Source organism: Talpa europaea, assembly GCF_964194135.1.
Source record: "Talpa europaea genome assembly, chromosome: 8".
In the NCBI taxonomy this organism is placed as follows: Eukaryota; Metazoa; Chordata; class Mammalia; order Eulipotyphla; family Talpidae; genus Talpa; species Talpa europaea.
Genome location: NC_140075.1, coordinates 25,151,010 through 25,166,103, shown reverse-complemented (window position 1 = coordinate 25,166,103; position 15,094 = coordinate 25,151,010). Strand labels below are relative to the sequence as shown.

The 15,094-nt window shown below is 40.1% G+C and overlaps 1 protein-coding gene across 2 annotated transcripts in view; it reads left to right on the top strand.

Moving 5' to 3' along the window:
* The window catches only part of RYR3 (ryanodine receptor 3), a gene marked incomplete at both ends in the record, with an annotated part of 506,236 nt that overhangs the window by 216,196 nt on the left and 274,946 nt on the right, over nt 1-15,094 (top strand). For both annotated transcript variants that reach the window (XM_084241349.1, XM_084241348.1), the window contains 4 exons: nt 1,558-1,636; nt 7,260-7,372; nt 8,268-8,367; nt 11,102-11,195. In XM_084241349.1, the coding sequence (XP_084097475.1) occupies nt 1,558-1,636; nt 7,260-7,372; nt 8,268-8,367; nt 11,102-11,195 (386 nt within the window). The remainder of the gene's footprint in view (nt 1-1,557; nt 1,637-7,259; nt 7,373-8,267; nt 8,368-11,101; nt 11,196-15,094) is intronic.

Here is a 15,094-nt window from a genome sequence, read left to right as displayed (position 1 = left end):
ATAATTTGGGGCTTACCCATAGTGTAAATGCAATTCTGTAGTGTCTCTTTTTTGTGTCTAAATGGAATAATCAAAACGTCAAGCCTCACATTTCTCATGACTTTGAAGAGACTCGGGATAAAAACACGATGGAGACAGGAACATTTTCATTATTCATCATCAGATTACTGCCCCCCGCCCTCCCAGAAACCCCACTTACAATTAACAAATGCTCTGTACCAGCTAGTTCTTTCAGAACCAGCTCTGAGATTAATGCCTCTGAAATGGGAGTTTGTGCAAATGCATTGATGCTCCACTTTCCCATGGAGGGAAGTAGAAGTATAACTCAGAACCCAGTCCCAGTCCCAAGAGCATGCATACAGGCATCTAACTCTCAGGCCCCCCACTGTGTCCGTCAATAAAGGGAGCAGGGAGCAGCCCATGGATTTTTTTTCATTGCTTTTAAGAATCATTTTTGTTTTACATGCACATGTATTTTTATAAGTAGGAAAAAAACAAATTGAGAAGTTTTAAAAGTCATGGGAAATTTGATAAACAAAAAGCAAATAGAGGTGGGGGCTCATTTTAGTCTCCCCCAATCCAGTTTGGTACAAGGCATTTAAATTTTACACACCTGTTAATTATACAAATAAACGATTTTGTGTATGGTCCATGCTATTAAACAGTCTTGATAGTAACTCTTAATGGTGCTCATAATGGTAACAGTAAATATTCCATAAAATGAAGTAGCCAATTTTACCATCCTTTTGTTGGTGTTCATTTATATTCCTCTATATTATATAGATATATATAATTAATATAAATATAGTACAAATATATCTATAATATATTCCTTATATATAGTTTTTTTTTTTTTAAGATTTATTTAATTTGGGCCTCCCCTGGTGGCGCAGGTGGTTGAGCGCAGCGCTGTGAAGCTTTCCGCAGCCTCTGCAGTGCCGGTTCGATCCCAGCTGGTTGGGGAGGGTCCCACATGGCGCGGCAGACCTTTCCTGTCTTGCCCGCTGCTCCCCTCAACAGTGTATTTCGTCAGTTTGTCCGTTCTGTTCCCCGCTCTGTCTCTGGTGAATCCTCTCACCCTCCCACACATCTAGCCTGTATCCCAGTTAGGATTCATTTATTCCTACAAGAATCGGGTACAGGCCAGATGTGCAGGAGGGTGAGAGGATTCACCAGAGACAGAGCAGGGAGCAGAACAGGCAGACTAATGAAATACACTGCTGAGGGGAGCAGTGGGCAAGACAGGAGAGGTCCGCCTCACCAAGTGGGACCCTCACTGGCCTGCTGGGATTGAACCAGCGCTGCAGAGGCTGCAGACAGCTTCACAGAGCGGCTCTTAACTGCCCACGCCACCAGGGGAGGCCCTATATATAAAAATTTTCTTAGAGAATCTTTGAACTAAAGTATTTTTAATATTTTCAAACTTATTTCTGTAATACACAGTGCAGTGAACAGAGAAATTAGCCCTTTCACAATGACTCTGTTGAATCCCAGTGGCAGTGAGATGCTGGCATCTGATAGAAGAGCAAGACTTCACCAACTTCTCTTGTTTCACAGTATCTCACGTGCCTGACTACGTCAAGATCCCAGACAGATAAACTTGCCTTTGATGTAGGTCTGCGGGAACAGGCCACAGGTAAGTCAATATTCCCAGAGTTCCTGCTTTGTGGGGTTTGGGCCGCAGTTTTTGAAAGGGATCCTGAATATGTTATTTGTGTCCCCTCTCCTCCATGTTGGAGAATAAAAGTATGTGCTGTAATTATAGAAACTAAGAATGAAGGAGAACAGAATGCTTTAACCACCGACTCAAAGAAAAATAATTTTTTAGGGCTAGGTACTGAAAATAAGAAAAATTATTCCTGGTAGAGCCAGTGGTAATGAATAACTTCTAAAAGAAACATAGTAGAATAAGAGATTACATAATGAAATACACTATCTAAATCAAAAGAATAGCCTCATTTTATTATTCAGTGAACCAGCTCTTCTAAGGCAGTGTCAATCAATGACATCCACCATGGTGGTTTTTGCTTTTGTATTGCTTGTATTATTTGTATTGCTTGTATTATTATTTACTTTATATTTTGTCTCACAATGTTATAGACCAAAATATTGCCTTAAGTAGAAAACTCATATTGCTTATCCTAAAGGTTAATATAATGAATAGAAAACCACACCATTAAATAATGACATGTTGGTAAATATTAGAAAGGCATTAATGATACACAAGCTCCACACTTAACTTACCCTGAGGAAATAAGTCTTAAAAGAGTAGTCAAAAAATACAAAATTTTTCACTCTATGACTCAAGTCATTCAGTTGTCCACCTCCACCTGTGCTGTATGTCCTGTGCTTTGGGAAATACTGACTTTATTTTTTCAGTTCAGTCAAAAGTATTGACAGTCAAGAGGTAGATCTTAAGAAAACCATGAGTCCCACGAAAACCTAGAGTCTAAAGTCTGTATTGTATTCCCTTCATCCCCAATCCATTTTGTTTCTCTTTAAAGAAGGGTAGCTTGGTATTTGGGAGGAAGGAGAACACATATACAGCTCAGATAAATTTCAGTATTGCCCGGGGTGAGCTTTCTTACTTCAGGCAACCAGGATGATGCAGGCTCTCCCTGGAAACCAGAAAAGAACAACCAAGCACTAAGATCATTCTCTGCAAATATTTATAGTTACAGCATCAAAGAAGGGGCCCACTTGCTGTGGGTTAATGCAAAGACCAATGGAACAGTGGATGAAGTTGAAAGGAAGCACCTTTCACCTCAGTAAAAGAAAGCACTTTGTAATATCTGCAGTGATCCAGCGGAGGAGCCTTGGGATATAGGACTGGAAATAATCACAGGCAATCTTTCCAACCATCAAGGGCATTACATATGGAATTTCTGTTCCAATTAGAGGTTGAGCTATGTACCAATCAGGATGCTTGGTTACAAATAGAAACTGATTCAGGTCAACTCAAGGATATTGACTCAAACCTGGTCTAAACCGAATTCTCAGTCTTAGAAAATGGGTAGGAGCAAAGAGAGGCCAGGGAAGTAAAAATGGCTTAGGCCACACTGCAGGAAGTCTAACCTGGATACTTTTTAATATCATAACATTTCCCCCCAAATAGGGGTCGGGGCATTCCATTGTTGGGTATACAAAGAAGGACAGAGCCCATGTTGTTACTCTACAACTGAGTTCATGAGGAAACAATTCATATGGCCTGATTTTACAGGTGATCTAGAGGGGGAAAATCCAGAGTTTGAACGATGTGTACCTGCTGTTGCCGCATCATGCACAGTAGTGTCCTAAGAATGCCTGAGGGAAACCACTTTCTCCCCTTCTCTTCTCATTTTTGTACAAAGCAGAAGAGTGGGCCTACCTTTATCCATTATGTTTTTTCCCTAAAATAAGATTATATCCGAATTTGATTTGAGGTTGCTTTGTTTTCAGCCAAAGTGTTATTCTTAAAATATAATTTCCTCTAAGGTGTTGCCAACCTTTGCTGAAATTACAAAATGAGTGAAGTGCCACACTCTGTGAATGTAAGTTGGCCTCTAAATATAAACCAGCTGTCAGTCTTGGAGCATGAAATCGGAAAAGTCATATATGGTCATTCTATTTATATCAGTAAAATGACTTTAGACTTTTTGAGAGTTGGGAGGAAATTGAGAAATACCACTTTCTGGTCATATATTTGGGAAATTATTTTATTTCATTATTAGAGCACCCAATGAAATAGGGGGAAAATAACAACAGAGCCTATTACTTTCCCCAGCACTTATTTGCTTGTTCCTAAAATGAGATTTCATGTGAATTTTTCTGACAGACCAGGGAAACATATGAATGAAACCAAGTTAACTCTTAGAAGGTGGTTTTGGAAGATGATTGGTGGAAGAGGGTTAACCAGTTGTTCATGAAAACCCAGAATCTAAAGTCTTTTATTGTACCTGCTTCCTCTCCAATCCATTTCAGGTTCCCTTTGAAAAAGGCTAACTTGATATTTGGGAGGGAGAAAGGGCATGCACAGAGAGATAAGTTTCAGTTCTGCCTGGGGTGGGCCTTCTGACTTCAGGAGACTGAGAATCCACCAGAGTAACATTCTTACTTAGATCATCTTATGAATGCGCTTTTGACTCAGAAATGTCTTCGAGTTGAAAGAATAAAATGCTCAATAGTTGAGCTGACTTTAGAAGAAAGTGAAGTTTGCAAACAGTTTTTGTATAGTCCTGAAACTTTTTACCCCTATACAATGGTTACTAAATGGCTTGATTTACTTAATAAAATTGTTGCTCATTTTGCCCTTGATTTGGGTTACTGTGTTCTTCTTTTAAAGGTTTTTTTCTGTTTTGTTGTAGCATTTCACGTCATTTTAGAATTAGAGTAGAAGGGAAAAAATAGACTACTAAAAGCACCACTAAAAGCACTGGCTGGCCTATATCCTTTTCATTTGGGGAACAGGCCACTGACCTGTTCCTAAAAGAGGTGAAAGCACAAGTATGTACCTGCACACCGTGTTGGGACCCTCTTCACCCCCCATGCGCTTGGAGGTCCAGAGAACACAATGACTGCATGCCATTTTCCCCTACAAATGTAGAAGTCCATCTCTTTTGTCGTATAATTTTAAATTTAATCAAACAGTCAAATTTATTGAATCAAAGTAAAACCTGTAAGCACTCCTACATGTATTAAAATCACCAGCCTCCTGTCTGACCTGTTCCTGTTCTAGATTTCTGCCTCTCTGGGGCACCTATTTTCAGGTCCTCTAGTGTTATTCAGCAGCGGTATACTGCTATTTATTCTTTCCATATTAAGAATTATCTACTGATGTCCTCAATGAATAATAAAAAAAATAACTCTTATGCTCACTCTTCCTTGTCTTTTCTTTCTACCCTCCCAATATATATACATCTAATTTTTGTGTAAGTACCTAAGTAGTATTACTAACATTAGTATAACTATGACTGTTATTTGCAAATAATACCAATGATATACTGTGATCAGTTTACTTCATTGTAATTACTTTTGAGTTTTCCATAGTTAACAACTGATTTCTTTGTTTGCTATATTTTCTGCAACTCGGTCATTTAAACTGTCCCATAAAACCAAAATCCTCCTGATTAGATTCAATCAGATACCCTTCTATAGGGTCTACCTTCTTAGGGACATCTGTCCTCATCCAGGAAATTCCCTTTGCCTTTCGCCTACATCTCATGCTTCCTGGATTCCTTTCATGATTTTCTCCCTTCTCAGTTGAACGCCTCACTTGGTGAAACCCACTGTCCTGTGGTTTTTACAAAAAAGATACCCAGGGGCAAATTGTCAGCTGAACGTTTCATAGTTCCATTATCATAAGTAATTCAGAGTATTCTACATTGGAAAGATTTTTTTTTTTTCCCCTCAGCATCCTGATGACTTCCGTTTTCTTGTAGTTTATGCTCTGGCTATGGAGAAGTTTGCATTCTAATTCCTGAGTCTGTGTGTGTGACCTGTTTATATTTTCTAAGAGCTATTTATGTCTTCTCTTGCCCTGATGTCTGACTCCAGCGTGATGTCTTGGCATGGATTCTTTCTGTTCTGAGTCTCACACGGTCGGGCCACAGTGTAGGTCTCTCTTCTCCACTGTGCTGGGGCCGCTATATGATGTCCCTATCTGGAAATGCTTCTTTCAGCTTTGGGAAATGTGTACTATTTTTTCTGTTAATTTCCTTCCCGTGCTTTCTCTGTTCTTGCTTTCTGGATAGCCTTCAAACCGGTTTTCTAATTTTCTTTTCACTCACATTCCTAATCATTTTTTTTTTCATTGTTGTTCTTCCTATGGGAATATTTTTCAGCTTTATCCTACAACCCTGTTGTTTCTTTCTCTTTTTCAGGACCAAAGAGTTTTCTTTTTCTCTGAAGGCTTCCTTGATGAATGTAACATTTTCTTATCTCTTGGAGATTATTAGTTTTGAGATATTTTTTAGTGTTTTATTATATTGTATTTTTTTTTATTGTGGTAACATTGGTTCACAACAATTCAGAGGTTCACACATCTTCAGATGTTTGTTACCACACCACACACACCATCAGTGCACCAGCAGCCCTCCACCAGAGTCCATTCCTGTGGTTCTTTATAATCTTTTTCCAAGTTCCTTTCCCCACTTTTTTTTGGTTCTGTTATTCATGTTAAAGCCATTCCTCAGATGTAACATGATCCCTATTTTCTATTCACCTTTTTTATTGAAGTAACACTGATTTACAGTACTGTCCCATTCACTTTTAGATCAAGGCAGTAAAAGCTGACTGGAAGCTCAAAGGTTTATCATTTGTTAAACCTCTCTTTTGGGGTAATCTGGCAAAGATCTAGGCATTTCATGAGAGATGCCCAAACAGCAGCAGTATCTTTGATCTATGTAGTATGACTTTCCTAAAAAGTAATCCTCAAATTAGGGGTGGGGCAAAGAAAAAAAAGATCTGGGCAAGAAATTTTAAATATTTCTACCTTCGACAATACTCTATTTCCTTACTTGACAGTGCCTGGTTTCTCCAAAACCAGACTTTATGATAGTTTACTATTCCAACGATCAAATTTCTCATCTTCTATAGGATAGAGAAGCAAGAGTCTTCTGGCTGGGCAGGATAGAGATAAAACTACAGAGGGTTAAATGTTCTTCAAGACTTGTACTTACTATGCCTGTTTTCAATCCCATCTTCTGCTGGGGTTTACAAGTAACTCTTGCCTCCTATTCCACAGTTCCTGGGGAATCTGCAGCAGGAATGGACTTATTTCTTATGAATGAATTCTCCTCTATTGTCTTATCCAAAGGCTTGTGTTTTTAGCTTGCTGATGGATAAAAAGTGTGTATCTACTTTCTTTTTACCAAAATGTCAATTTTTCTTCTTTGCTATCAATTCATTAGATTCTGTCTTAGTCCTTGTAGAGTTAAGCCTTTTTAAAAACCTCAGGTTGTTTAGCAGAATTGCTGATGTTTTAATAAATTTCATGGGGGATAGGAAGAAGCAAAGATAAAAGTGTAAGCAGTCAGTAGACTAATAAAGGAAGCATTTTTTCTATATGTATTTTAAAAACTCAAAGCCCTCTATAGCTTTTGGCCTCTATGACTCTACTGAATGTGTTCAATCTCTAGAGAAAATGAAAATGAGAGGCAAAGTCAAAAGCAGATGTGTGACTGTGGCGGGAGGATTATCATCGGGAGAAAGAATAATGAGCAACAGAATTAGGAACATTGGCTTCTCTGAAGCAGTCACTAACTCATGGAGCCTTTATGCAGGAGAAGCCTGTTGGTGGACCATACATCCAGCTTCGAAACAGAGGTCCGAGGGAGAGAAAGTTCGAATTGGTGATGACCTCATCCTTGTCAGTGTGTCCTCTGAAAGATACCTTGTAAGTATCACTTATACAGATGTTTTTCATTTCCAGAATGTTTTTCTTTAGGAAGAGATGACCAAAGAGTACTGAGCCACAGCAGGTTGAGTAGGATGTTACGCCTTAACACGGTATACCTGGGAAGTGGTGAAATTCTTTCCCTTGCCATAGTCTCCTGGGATCTGGAATTTAACTGTCAGTTATCCTTTCAGATTCAGGCACTATGTCCAGAAAACTCTGCTAACATGCCCCACACACTTCCTAAGAGAGCTATTTGCCCATTAGTCACCATTACTATGAATTTATCACATTGTTTAGCTCTTGTCCTGTGATGAATAAGCAAGACAGAATGGGATATAGCAAAACAAGCTTATGGTGGACAGAGAAGCAATTTAAAATGTTTCAGTGTTTCATTTGTCACAGTAGTTGGTAGATGCAAGTAAGATTTTGCAGCTGGGAGTATACACAAGGCAAGCTGCATTGAGCATCAAGCCCTTGGGGAGGGGTCAGGTCAGAGAAATATCAGAGATAAATTTTTAAGCTTCTCAGCACCTATCCTGTTGGCAGATTTTCTTTGCCTGGACTAAATGCTGGAGTAATTTTTCCCATTTGTGAGTTCCCTTCTCCTACCAAGAATAGACATTTATGACTTCCTGTCGAATCAGGGATCCAGCTGAGGGGATGAAGTCAACACATGTCTGCCACCTCTGTAGCTGAATGCCTCCTCTTCCCTGAATAAAGTGTCCCACTTTGACGCTGCTTCTAGTTTGGGTGGAGAAATCTCCCACAGGCTATGCAGAAAGTCAGATGACAGTAAGACTGTTAAATTCAATCCTTGAAATTGTAGGTGAGCTGCTTCTGTCAGGACTGGCTGGGTGATTTAAAGCAAGTCTCATTTCTGTTTCTGCTGCAGCATCTCTCTATATCAAATGGTAACATACAAGTGGATGCCTCCTTTATGCAGACACTCTGGAATGTCCATCCCACGTGCTCAGGAAGTAGCATCGAAGAAGGTGTGTTTTTTCATATCTGCTTTCAGCCCTCCGCCTGCTAGTCTGTCTTACACTGTAGATGTTGACATTTTCTGCTACTTGCCAGTTCCACCCAAACAAACGTCTTGGCACAACACAGATTTCACTCACTTGAATTTCTTTCTCTGATGTTGGTATGGGTTATTTTCTGTCCTGGCTTCTGATTAAATGAACATTCTTGACATTTTTTAATTCTTCAGCATCCCCTATTTTACATTACCTGCATTCAGCAATTGGATGTGTGCCTGCTCTCTCCCACTGACTTTGCCTTTTTATTTATGATTGTGAGTTAAAAGTGTTCAGGCCTCAGCATCTTCAAAACTGAAGATTTGGAAGAGGTCAGTTGCCAAGAAGGTGCTATTGTTCATGTTTCTCCTTAGTGCATCTCTGTACTGGTGGAAGAACTTCCTCTATGTTAAAAATACATTTGGCTGTTCATTTTTACTTATATTTATGGAAGGTCATTTAAAAGTAAAAAATGAAATTTTCTCTGTATATTTTTCTTTGATGTAAGATCATCAAACTTTGTTCAACATATCCTATTTCTTGGAGGCAAGCAAAGTCAGTGTACCTTGTAAGTTATATAATAAATATACTGACCTTCCCTAACTCACAGGAAATATTACCACTGAACAGAACAATCAAACATCAGTGACCTAGGGGTTATCACATTCTGGTCTAGCACTCGATAGCAAGATCAGAATTTTTTAAAATACTCATGTCACAGGCTTTTGCCTTATTTTTAATGCTGGACCTAGTCGTTTCAAACTGTGGATATCATATTTTATGACAGAATATGTAAAAGTGTAGGGAAAACTGAAAGTTTGATAACCCACTTCAGCAGACATCCTAGCTAAACAGAAAAATCAGATTTCCCACTCTTTCAACAACTTGTAGAAGGCTTTTTTAGAAAGCAGGATATGTGGGGCTCTCTTCTTTTATGTGAAATTAATGCATCACCCTGAGTCTATTCTCAATTATTCCCTTTTTATCAGGAATAAAGAAACTGAGGGTATAAATCTCCCTCAAGTAAGTTTTGACTGAGTCTTTTCAGTGTTAAATTGTTCATGTTCACCCTAAAAATAAAATTATTTTCCAGTCCCAACAGTGAGCTTATGGAGGCTCATTAAGGAGTGTTTGCAAATCACATCAAAATGGTCCTTATAGAAATGTTGAGTGTTCTCATCATACAGCAGAAAACTCATCACTTGAGTTCCCTGGCCTTGTACAAAGTACCGTTTCAGCGGTCACTGGTGAGAAACCCACTTCAGCCCCTGGGAGAGTATAAGTGACCCCCTTCCTGACCCTGCTCGCCTGACGATTGCCCTGATGGATTTCAATTAAGAGAAGTTGTGATGCTCCAGCACTTGGTGGTTTTCTCTGTATGAGCAGAATATTGATTTGGAGGAAACTGAGGACTGTAAATGATGGACTCCGAATGGGGCATGGCCTCACGCTCATGAGATGATTGAGAGTTTAATCAAGAACATGGTCCTGGGAGGTTTTAATTTTCTAAATAAATGGGCTGTTTGGAATTCCCCTACAGTATATCATGAATTGCTTTAAAGCAAAAAGCAAAGAACTGGCAATATTAATACAGTAAAACAGAGAAAAATTGGATAAAGTCTTTCGATTACTTGAAGGACGTTTAAGAAAAACTTGACTGGATGGAAAAAAAAAAGAGAATCACACTGTTGCTGTACAAGATGCTCTGATAATAGCCTTTTGTCCTTTTGCACAACTTACTGTTTTAATCCAACACCAAAATCTTTTGACAGTCCCTAAGGTGATCTAGTTATGTGATTTTTTTTTTTTAAACCTTGATACAGACATGGAGCACCTTAAGTCTCCATGTCTCCAGAGAACAGAGTAGCCTAGAGAATTTTTTAATTCAAAGGGATAACCAATTCCATTTCTTTATGTCTAGTAAAGCTCAGATTGGGGCCCCTCTTCAGCTACATGGTTCTTTGAATCAAGGTCAGAATTAATTTGAAAACTAATTGGTCATTGTGTCCTTGAAGTTGTTTCCTATTGACCTCTAAACTCCAAGTCTGTTAAAATTCCTTTTCAACAGAATTCCATTGTAAGTTCTTACTCATCCTGAAAGCTGAGTGCTTGTTCATAGCGGCATCCATCCCTATTCTCTAAGGAGTACTGGATTCTGCCCTCCCCTTGTGCTGTAGTCAGAGCATCCAAGCTTGATCCAAATTTGCTAAAAGCACCTGCAAGCTAGCTTCTCCTAAAACAGACCTTAGTAACAGTATATCATCCCCTTTCCAGCACCTGCTTGCTTTCCCATGAGTGTAATTTGAGTTGTATTTTGCTACAAAGTATACACATCAAGAGTGTAAGTGCTTATCCAGGATTTTGGTCTTGGATATGTTTATACGCTTAGCGATTGGAAAATCCTCATCATCCTAATGTTAGCAACTTAATTTCCCTTTTAGTTTTTAATGATATGAATTGACATAGTTTTCACCTTTCTTTTTGCTCTTGGATTCACTCATCTCCGAAGCCCCTATTTAATTTTCAATTTCAGACTGTTTTGACTTTTTTTGTGCCTGGGTCTGGATTTGTGAAATCTTTAATTGCCCAAATGTTTCTGTCTTGGTGTTTGCCACAATTGATTGAGACTTACATGAATTTCCTCTTTGTAAACATTATACTCTGTATTAAGCTTTCCGTCCCTTCACGGTAGGATGGTATTTTCTCCTAGGATACCTACTTGGTGGGCACGTGGTACGTCTTTTCCATGGTCATGATGAGTGTTTGACTATACTGACTACAGACCAGAATGATTCCCAGCACAGGTAAGCCTGTAGCTTTATCCTTCTCCTAGAGAATTCTCCAATCACAGGTGTCTCAGACCAAAGGGTCTGCCTTTGGGTATGGCCACAGATGAATTCTCTTACATGCTGTTCAGTTGACAAGCCTCCATCCGGTCATAGGGTACCATTTGTAAAACAGGAATGGCCACACCCTGGAGTTTGCTCCCAAGAATAGCTATTTATAGACGCTACTACTTAGGCAAGCAGTACTATATTGCTTCCCAACCCCTTCACTTTCTCTGGTTGCTCTTGTGTCTAAGGAGTTTTTGGTCACATTTATTGTAGATTGAAGCAGCCATTTTGGTGGTGCAAATGAGTTTAACACTTCCAGGGAGACTGCACATACACAAACTATTCACCATTCTCTTCAAAGGCAGATCATCCCGATTTTATGTTGAGTACTCTAGGTGAAATTTGGTAGTATTTTGTTGTTTTTACTTATTACCAAATGGACTGGAGAAGTCAAGTGTCAATATCCAACAGGAGCTGGACTGAGCACAGACTGGTGCCAAGGACAATATTTAGAGGGTGCTGCTGAAGGCGATGCTTTCCTTGACCTTCTAATTTTTTTTTCTTTTTTTATAGAGGCATGTTTTTTTTTATTTATTGTTTGTTTGTTTTTCGTTTATACATGCACTGGGTACAGTCAGAAGTGCGGGAGGGTGAGAGAATTCACCAGAGCCAGAGCGGGGAGCAGAGCAGGCAGAAGGACCGAAGTACACTGCTGAGGGGAGCAGCGGGCGGCAGGAGAGGTCTGCGCGCCATGTGGGACCCTCCTCTGGTGGCCGGGGAGCAGCCGGGAATCGAACCAGCGCTGCAGAGGCTGCGGGCAGCTTCGCAACCCAGCGCTCAACCACTGCGCCACCGGGGAGGCCCTCCTTGACCTTCTAATTGATCCTGAATGAAAGTTTTTCAAGAATTCAAAACCAGGGAATGGAAGACACTAATCCGCGTCTTGATTACCCACTGAAGAAGCTTTAGAATTCCTTTTATGATCAAAATAGAGCATACACACGTTGATGCCCTTAATGATAGAAATCTGATATATATTTATAAAAAATCAATTCACACATCCAAATTAGACAGCTTTGAGTTTGATCCACTGGTGGTAATATATTTGTTTTTATACCATGCCTCTAAGAACTTTGTTAACTGTATTTCTCTTACTTCATTTGAAATGTGGGAGTCACATCCATCCAACTTAGAAATCATGTAGATCCATCTCCTGCCAAAGGTCCCATGCAGGCTGATTTCAGACGGGAGCCTCGACACCAGTACTGCCAGCTTTCCTTCCCCGGCTTGTCCCTTATTTGGGAACTAAAGGACTCTCAGGAGCCATGAGCTTGAAGATACTACTACACAGCTTAGAAACCGTCCACTGATGATAAGTGTTCTCATTGTTCTGAATCTCTTCCTCCTTACTCTCGCCTCTAAATAGCCCTTCATAGGAACCAGATGTGCCCCATAGCAGTGTCCAGGACACACACAACAGACCAATGGCAAGTGTCTGATTCAGTCACTGCCTCCCTCACACTGGCCCAATGGCTGCCAGCTGTGTCTCAGTAAGAAAGGGAGGCTAAGCTGATTTCCCTTCGAATCGAGGATTCTCTCCCCTATATAATGTGTGAACCTATTCAGTTGTGAGTTTCTTTTCTTTTATACAGTGAAAAAGTATGCAATAGCTCACACACACTCTCTTCAACATCCTATTCTGCTGCAATAAGGGGAAAATTTGCAAGAGGGAAAGACCTGAAGTTTTGTGAATTTTGCAGAGTTACTTACATTTGAGATAAAACGCATCAGAGCTCACTGGTTCTGTCTCCCCTCTCCTGTTCTTCACTTGAGGATAGGAATTGGAAAAAGTGAAATACTAACCTCATCCATGGCTCTTTGGCACCAGCTACCCCTACCACCACACAGACACACTCATCTGCCTTTGGGTTTAAAACCAAATTGCATGCGGCCTGGGCAGAAAAATTCTGCTTGCTGTAGTTTGTCATTTGATGGGCATTTCAGTCTTGACCAAAAGGTAAGGCTGAACTTGTCTTTGAAAGGAGGTGCTAGGAGAGTGAATGGATGGAGAGGAAGCCCCCTGTGGGCACTCTGGAACAGGAATGCATGATGGCATGGAAATAAGCATGAAGGTGATCTTTCCACGGCTGAGAATTCTTGGGGACATGACTTGCATTTTGGATTTTTAAAAAATCACAGTTAAAACTTAGGTGGCTTATTTTTTGCCATTGTAGAAGCACAGAAGGATTAAGACTGGGGTGAGTAAGCAGGTACTCAGTTTACTGGAACCTGTTTTTTTGTATTAACTGGTCTCTCAATCCAAGCATGTGCCATGGCATTATTTGATGTCTGGGTGAGATGAGTGATAAAACTTAACATTATCTTGTATCACCAGGTAAATCCTCAGAACTAGCCAGGATGGCCAGGAATCTTGAATTCTGGAAATCCAGTACAAATGAATAGGAAATACAAAACACACTAAAAAGAGTGTAGCAGTCCCTAAAGCATGCAAGTGACTCCACTGTAATGGGGCTGACTTTCCAGAGGAAATCATTTCTATTCTCTGTAAATCCTGAGAGCAAGGCAGTGTGGAGAGGCCAACTACCCCAGGATGCAAGCCCCAAATCAACAGTCTGGCAGTATGAGCTTTGATCCCTGGCTCTGCCTCTGGCTTGTCAAGCACCCCGGGGGAAGTCACTTAACCTATTGAAGTCAAGGCTAAGCTGTCAGCCAAGCTTTCAAAGTACCTCAGCTTACCACCCACTCTACTCCTCTCCTTGGGTAATTGTTGTAAAGAAAAGGAACAGGTTATTTCAACCTCTGTACCCTTGTGAGATTAAACTGAGCAAGCTGCCTGTATTTCCTAGGTGGGAAGGGCTAACCTTCAGAATTCTATAGATGTCAGAAGGAGAAAGTCTTCGTTCTCTAGTCTTATTTCCTTCACTCCTTTCCCTGTGACCCAGGGTAAGATGCCTCACCCTCTCCGAGAGAACCTAATTGCCCTCACTGAAGAGGGAGAAGCATCAGTGGAAAACACAGCATGGCCATAACATCGGTGTGGTATCATTACCACTTCAGATTCAGAGACACCTGGGGTGTTGCAGCTCTAAAGTCACTTAGATGCCTTTGCCAGTTATTACTACATACTTCCTGACAACTTGAGCATTTGAAAAAGGCATTGAGAATGCCTCAGTAATCCCACCACCCAGAGGTACTGTCAACATAATGTTTCATTGCATTTCTCTGCCATTTCATGTATTTTATGCATATTTATAAACATCTATAAACAAAATATGGATTAAGTCCACAATCACAGATTTTATATGCCTGTAAACATCTTTGTGCACACTGATTACAATAAAACACATTAAATCCTCAAAATGATTCTGTGATTTAAGTACCCATCTTAGGCTCTTTTTATCAATGAGAAGGCTTAGAGTTGAAGGGACTTGACTAAGGACATAGCTTACAGGTTCACACTTGGGTCTGCCTGACTCCAAGCCTGCACTTTCAACCAACTTAGTTTATTTGTATACTTATTATACAAGGGGAAAAAATAACAAAACACTTCGTTTTCACATCTCTTGTCTCAAAAGCTAGATCAAGATCCTTCTGGAATTTTAGTGATTTAGTTGTGACATATATGAATCCTCTATGGTGGAGGTAGGTTTTAAATTACTGAATTTCAGTGCAGTTAAATGATAAGTCTTGATCTACAGTGACAAGATTCTCAAAGTGTCTGGATTCAGTATACCGAGTAACCCAGGGACCACTATTGATGAAATGTACTTTTAAAAACAGGATGGCTCGGGCCTCCCCAGTGGCGCAGTGGTTGAGCGCTGGGTTGCGAAGCTGCCTGCAGCCTCTGC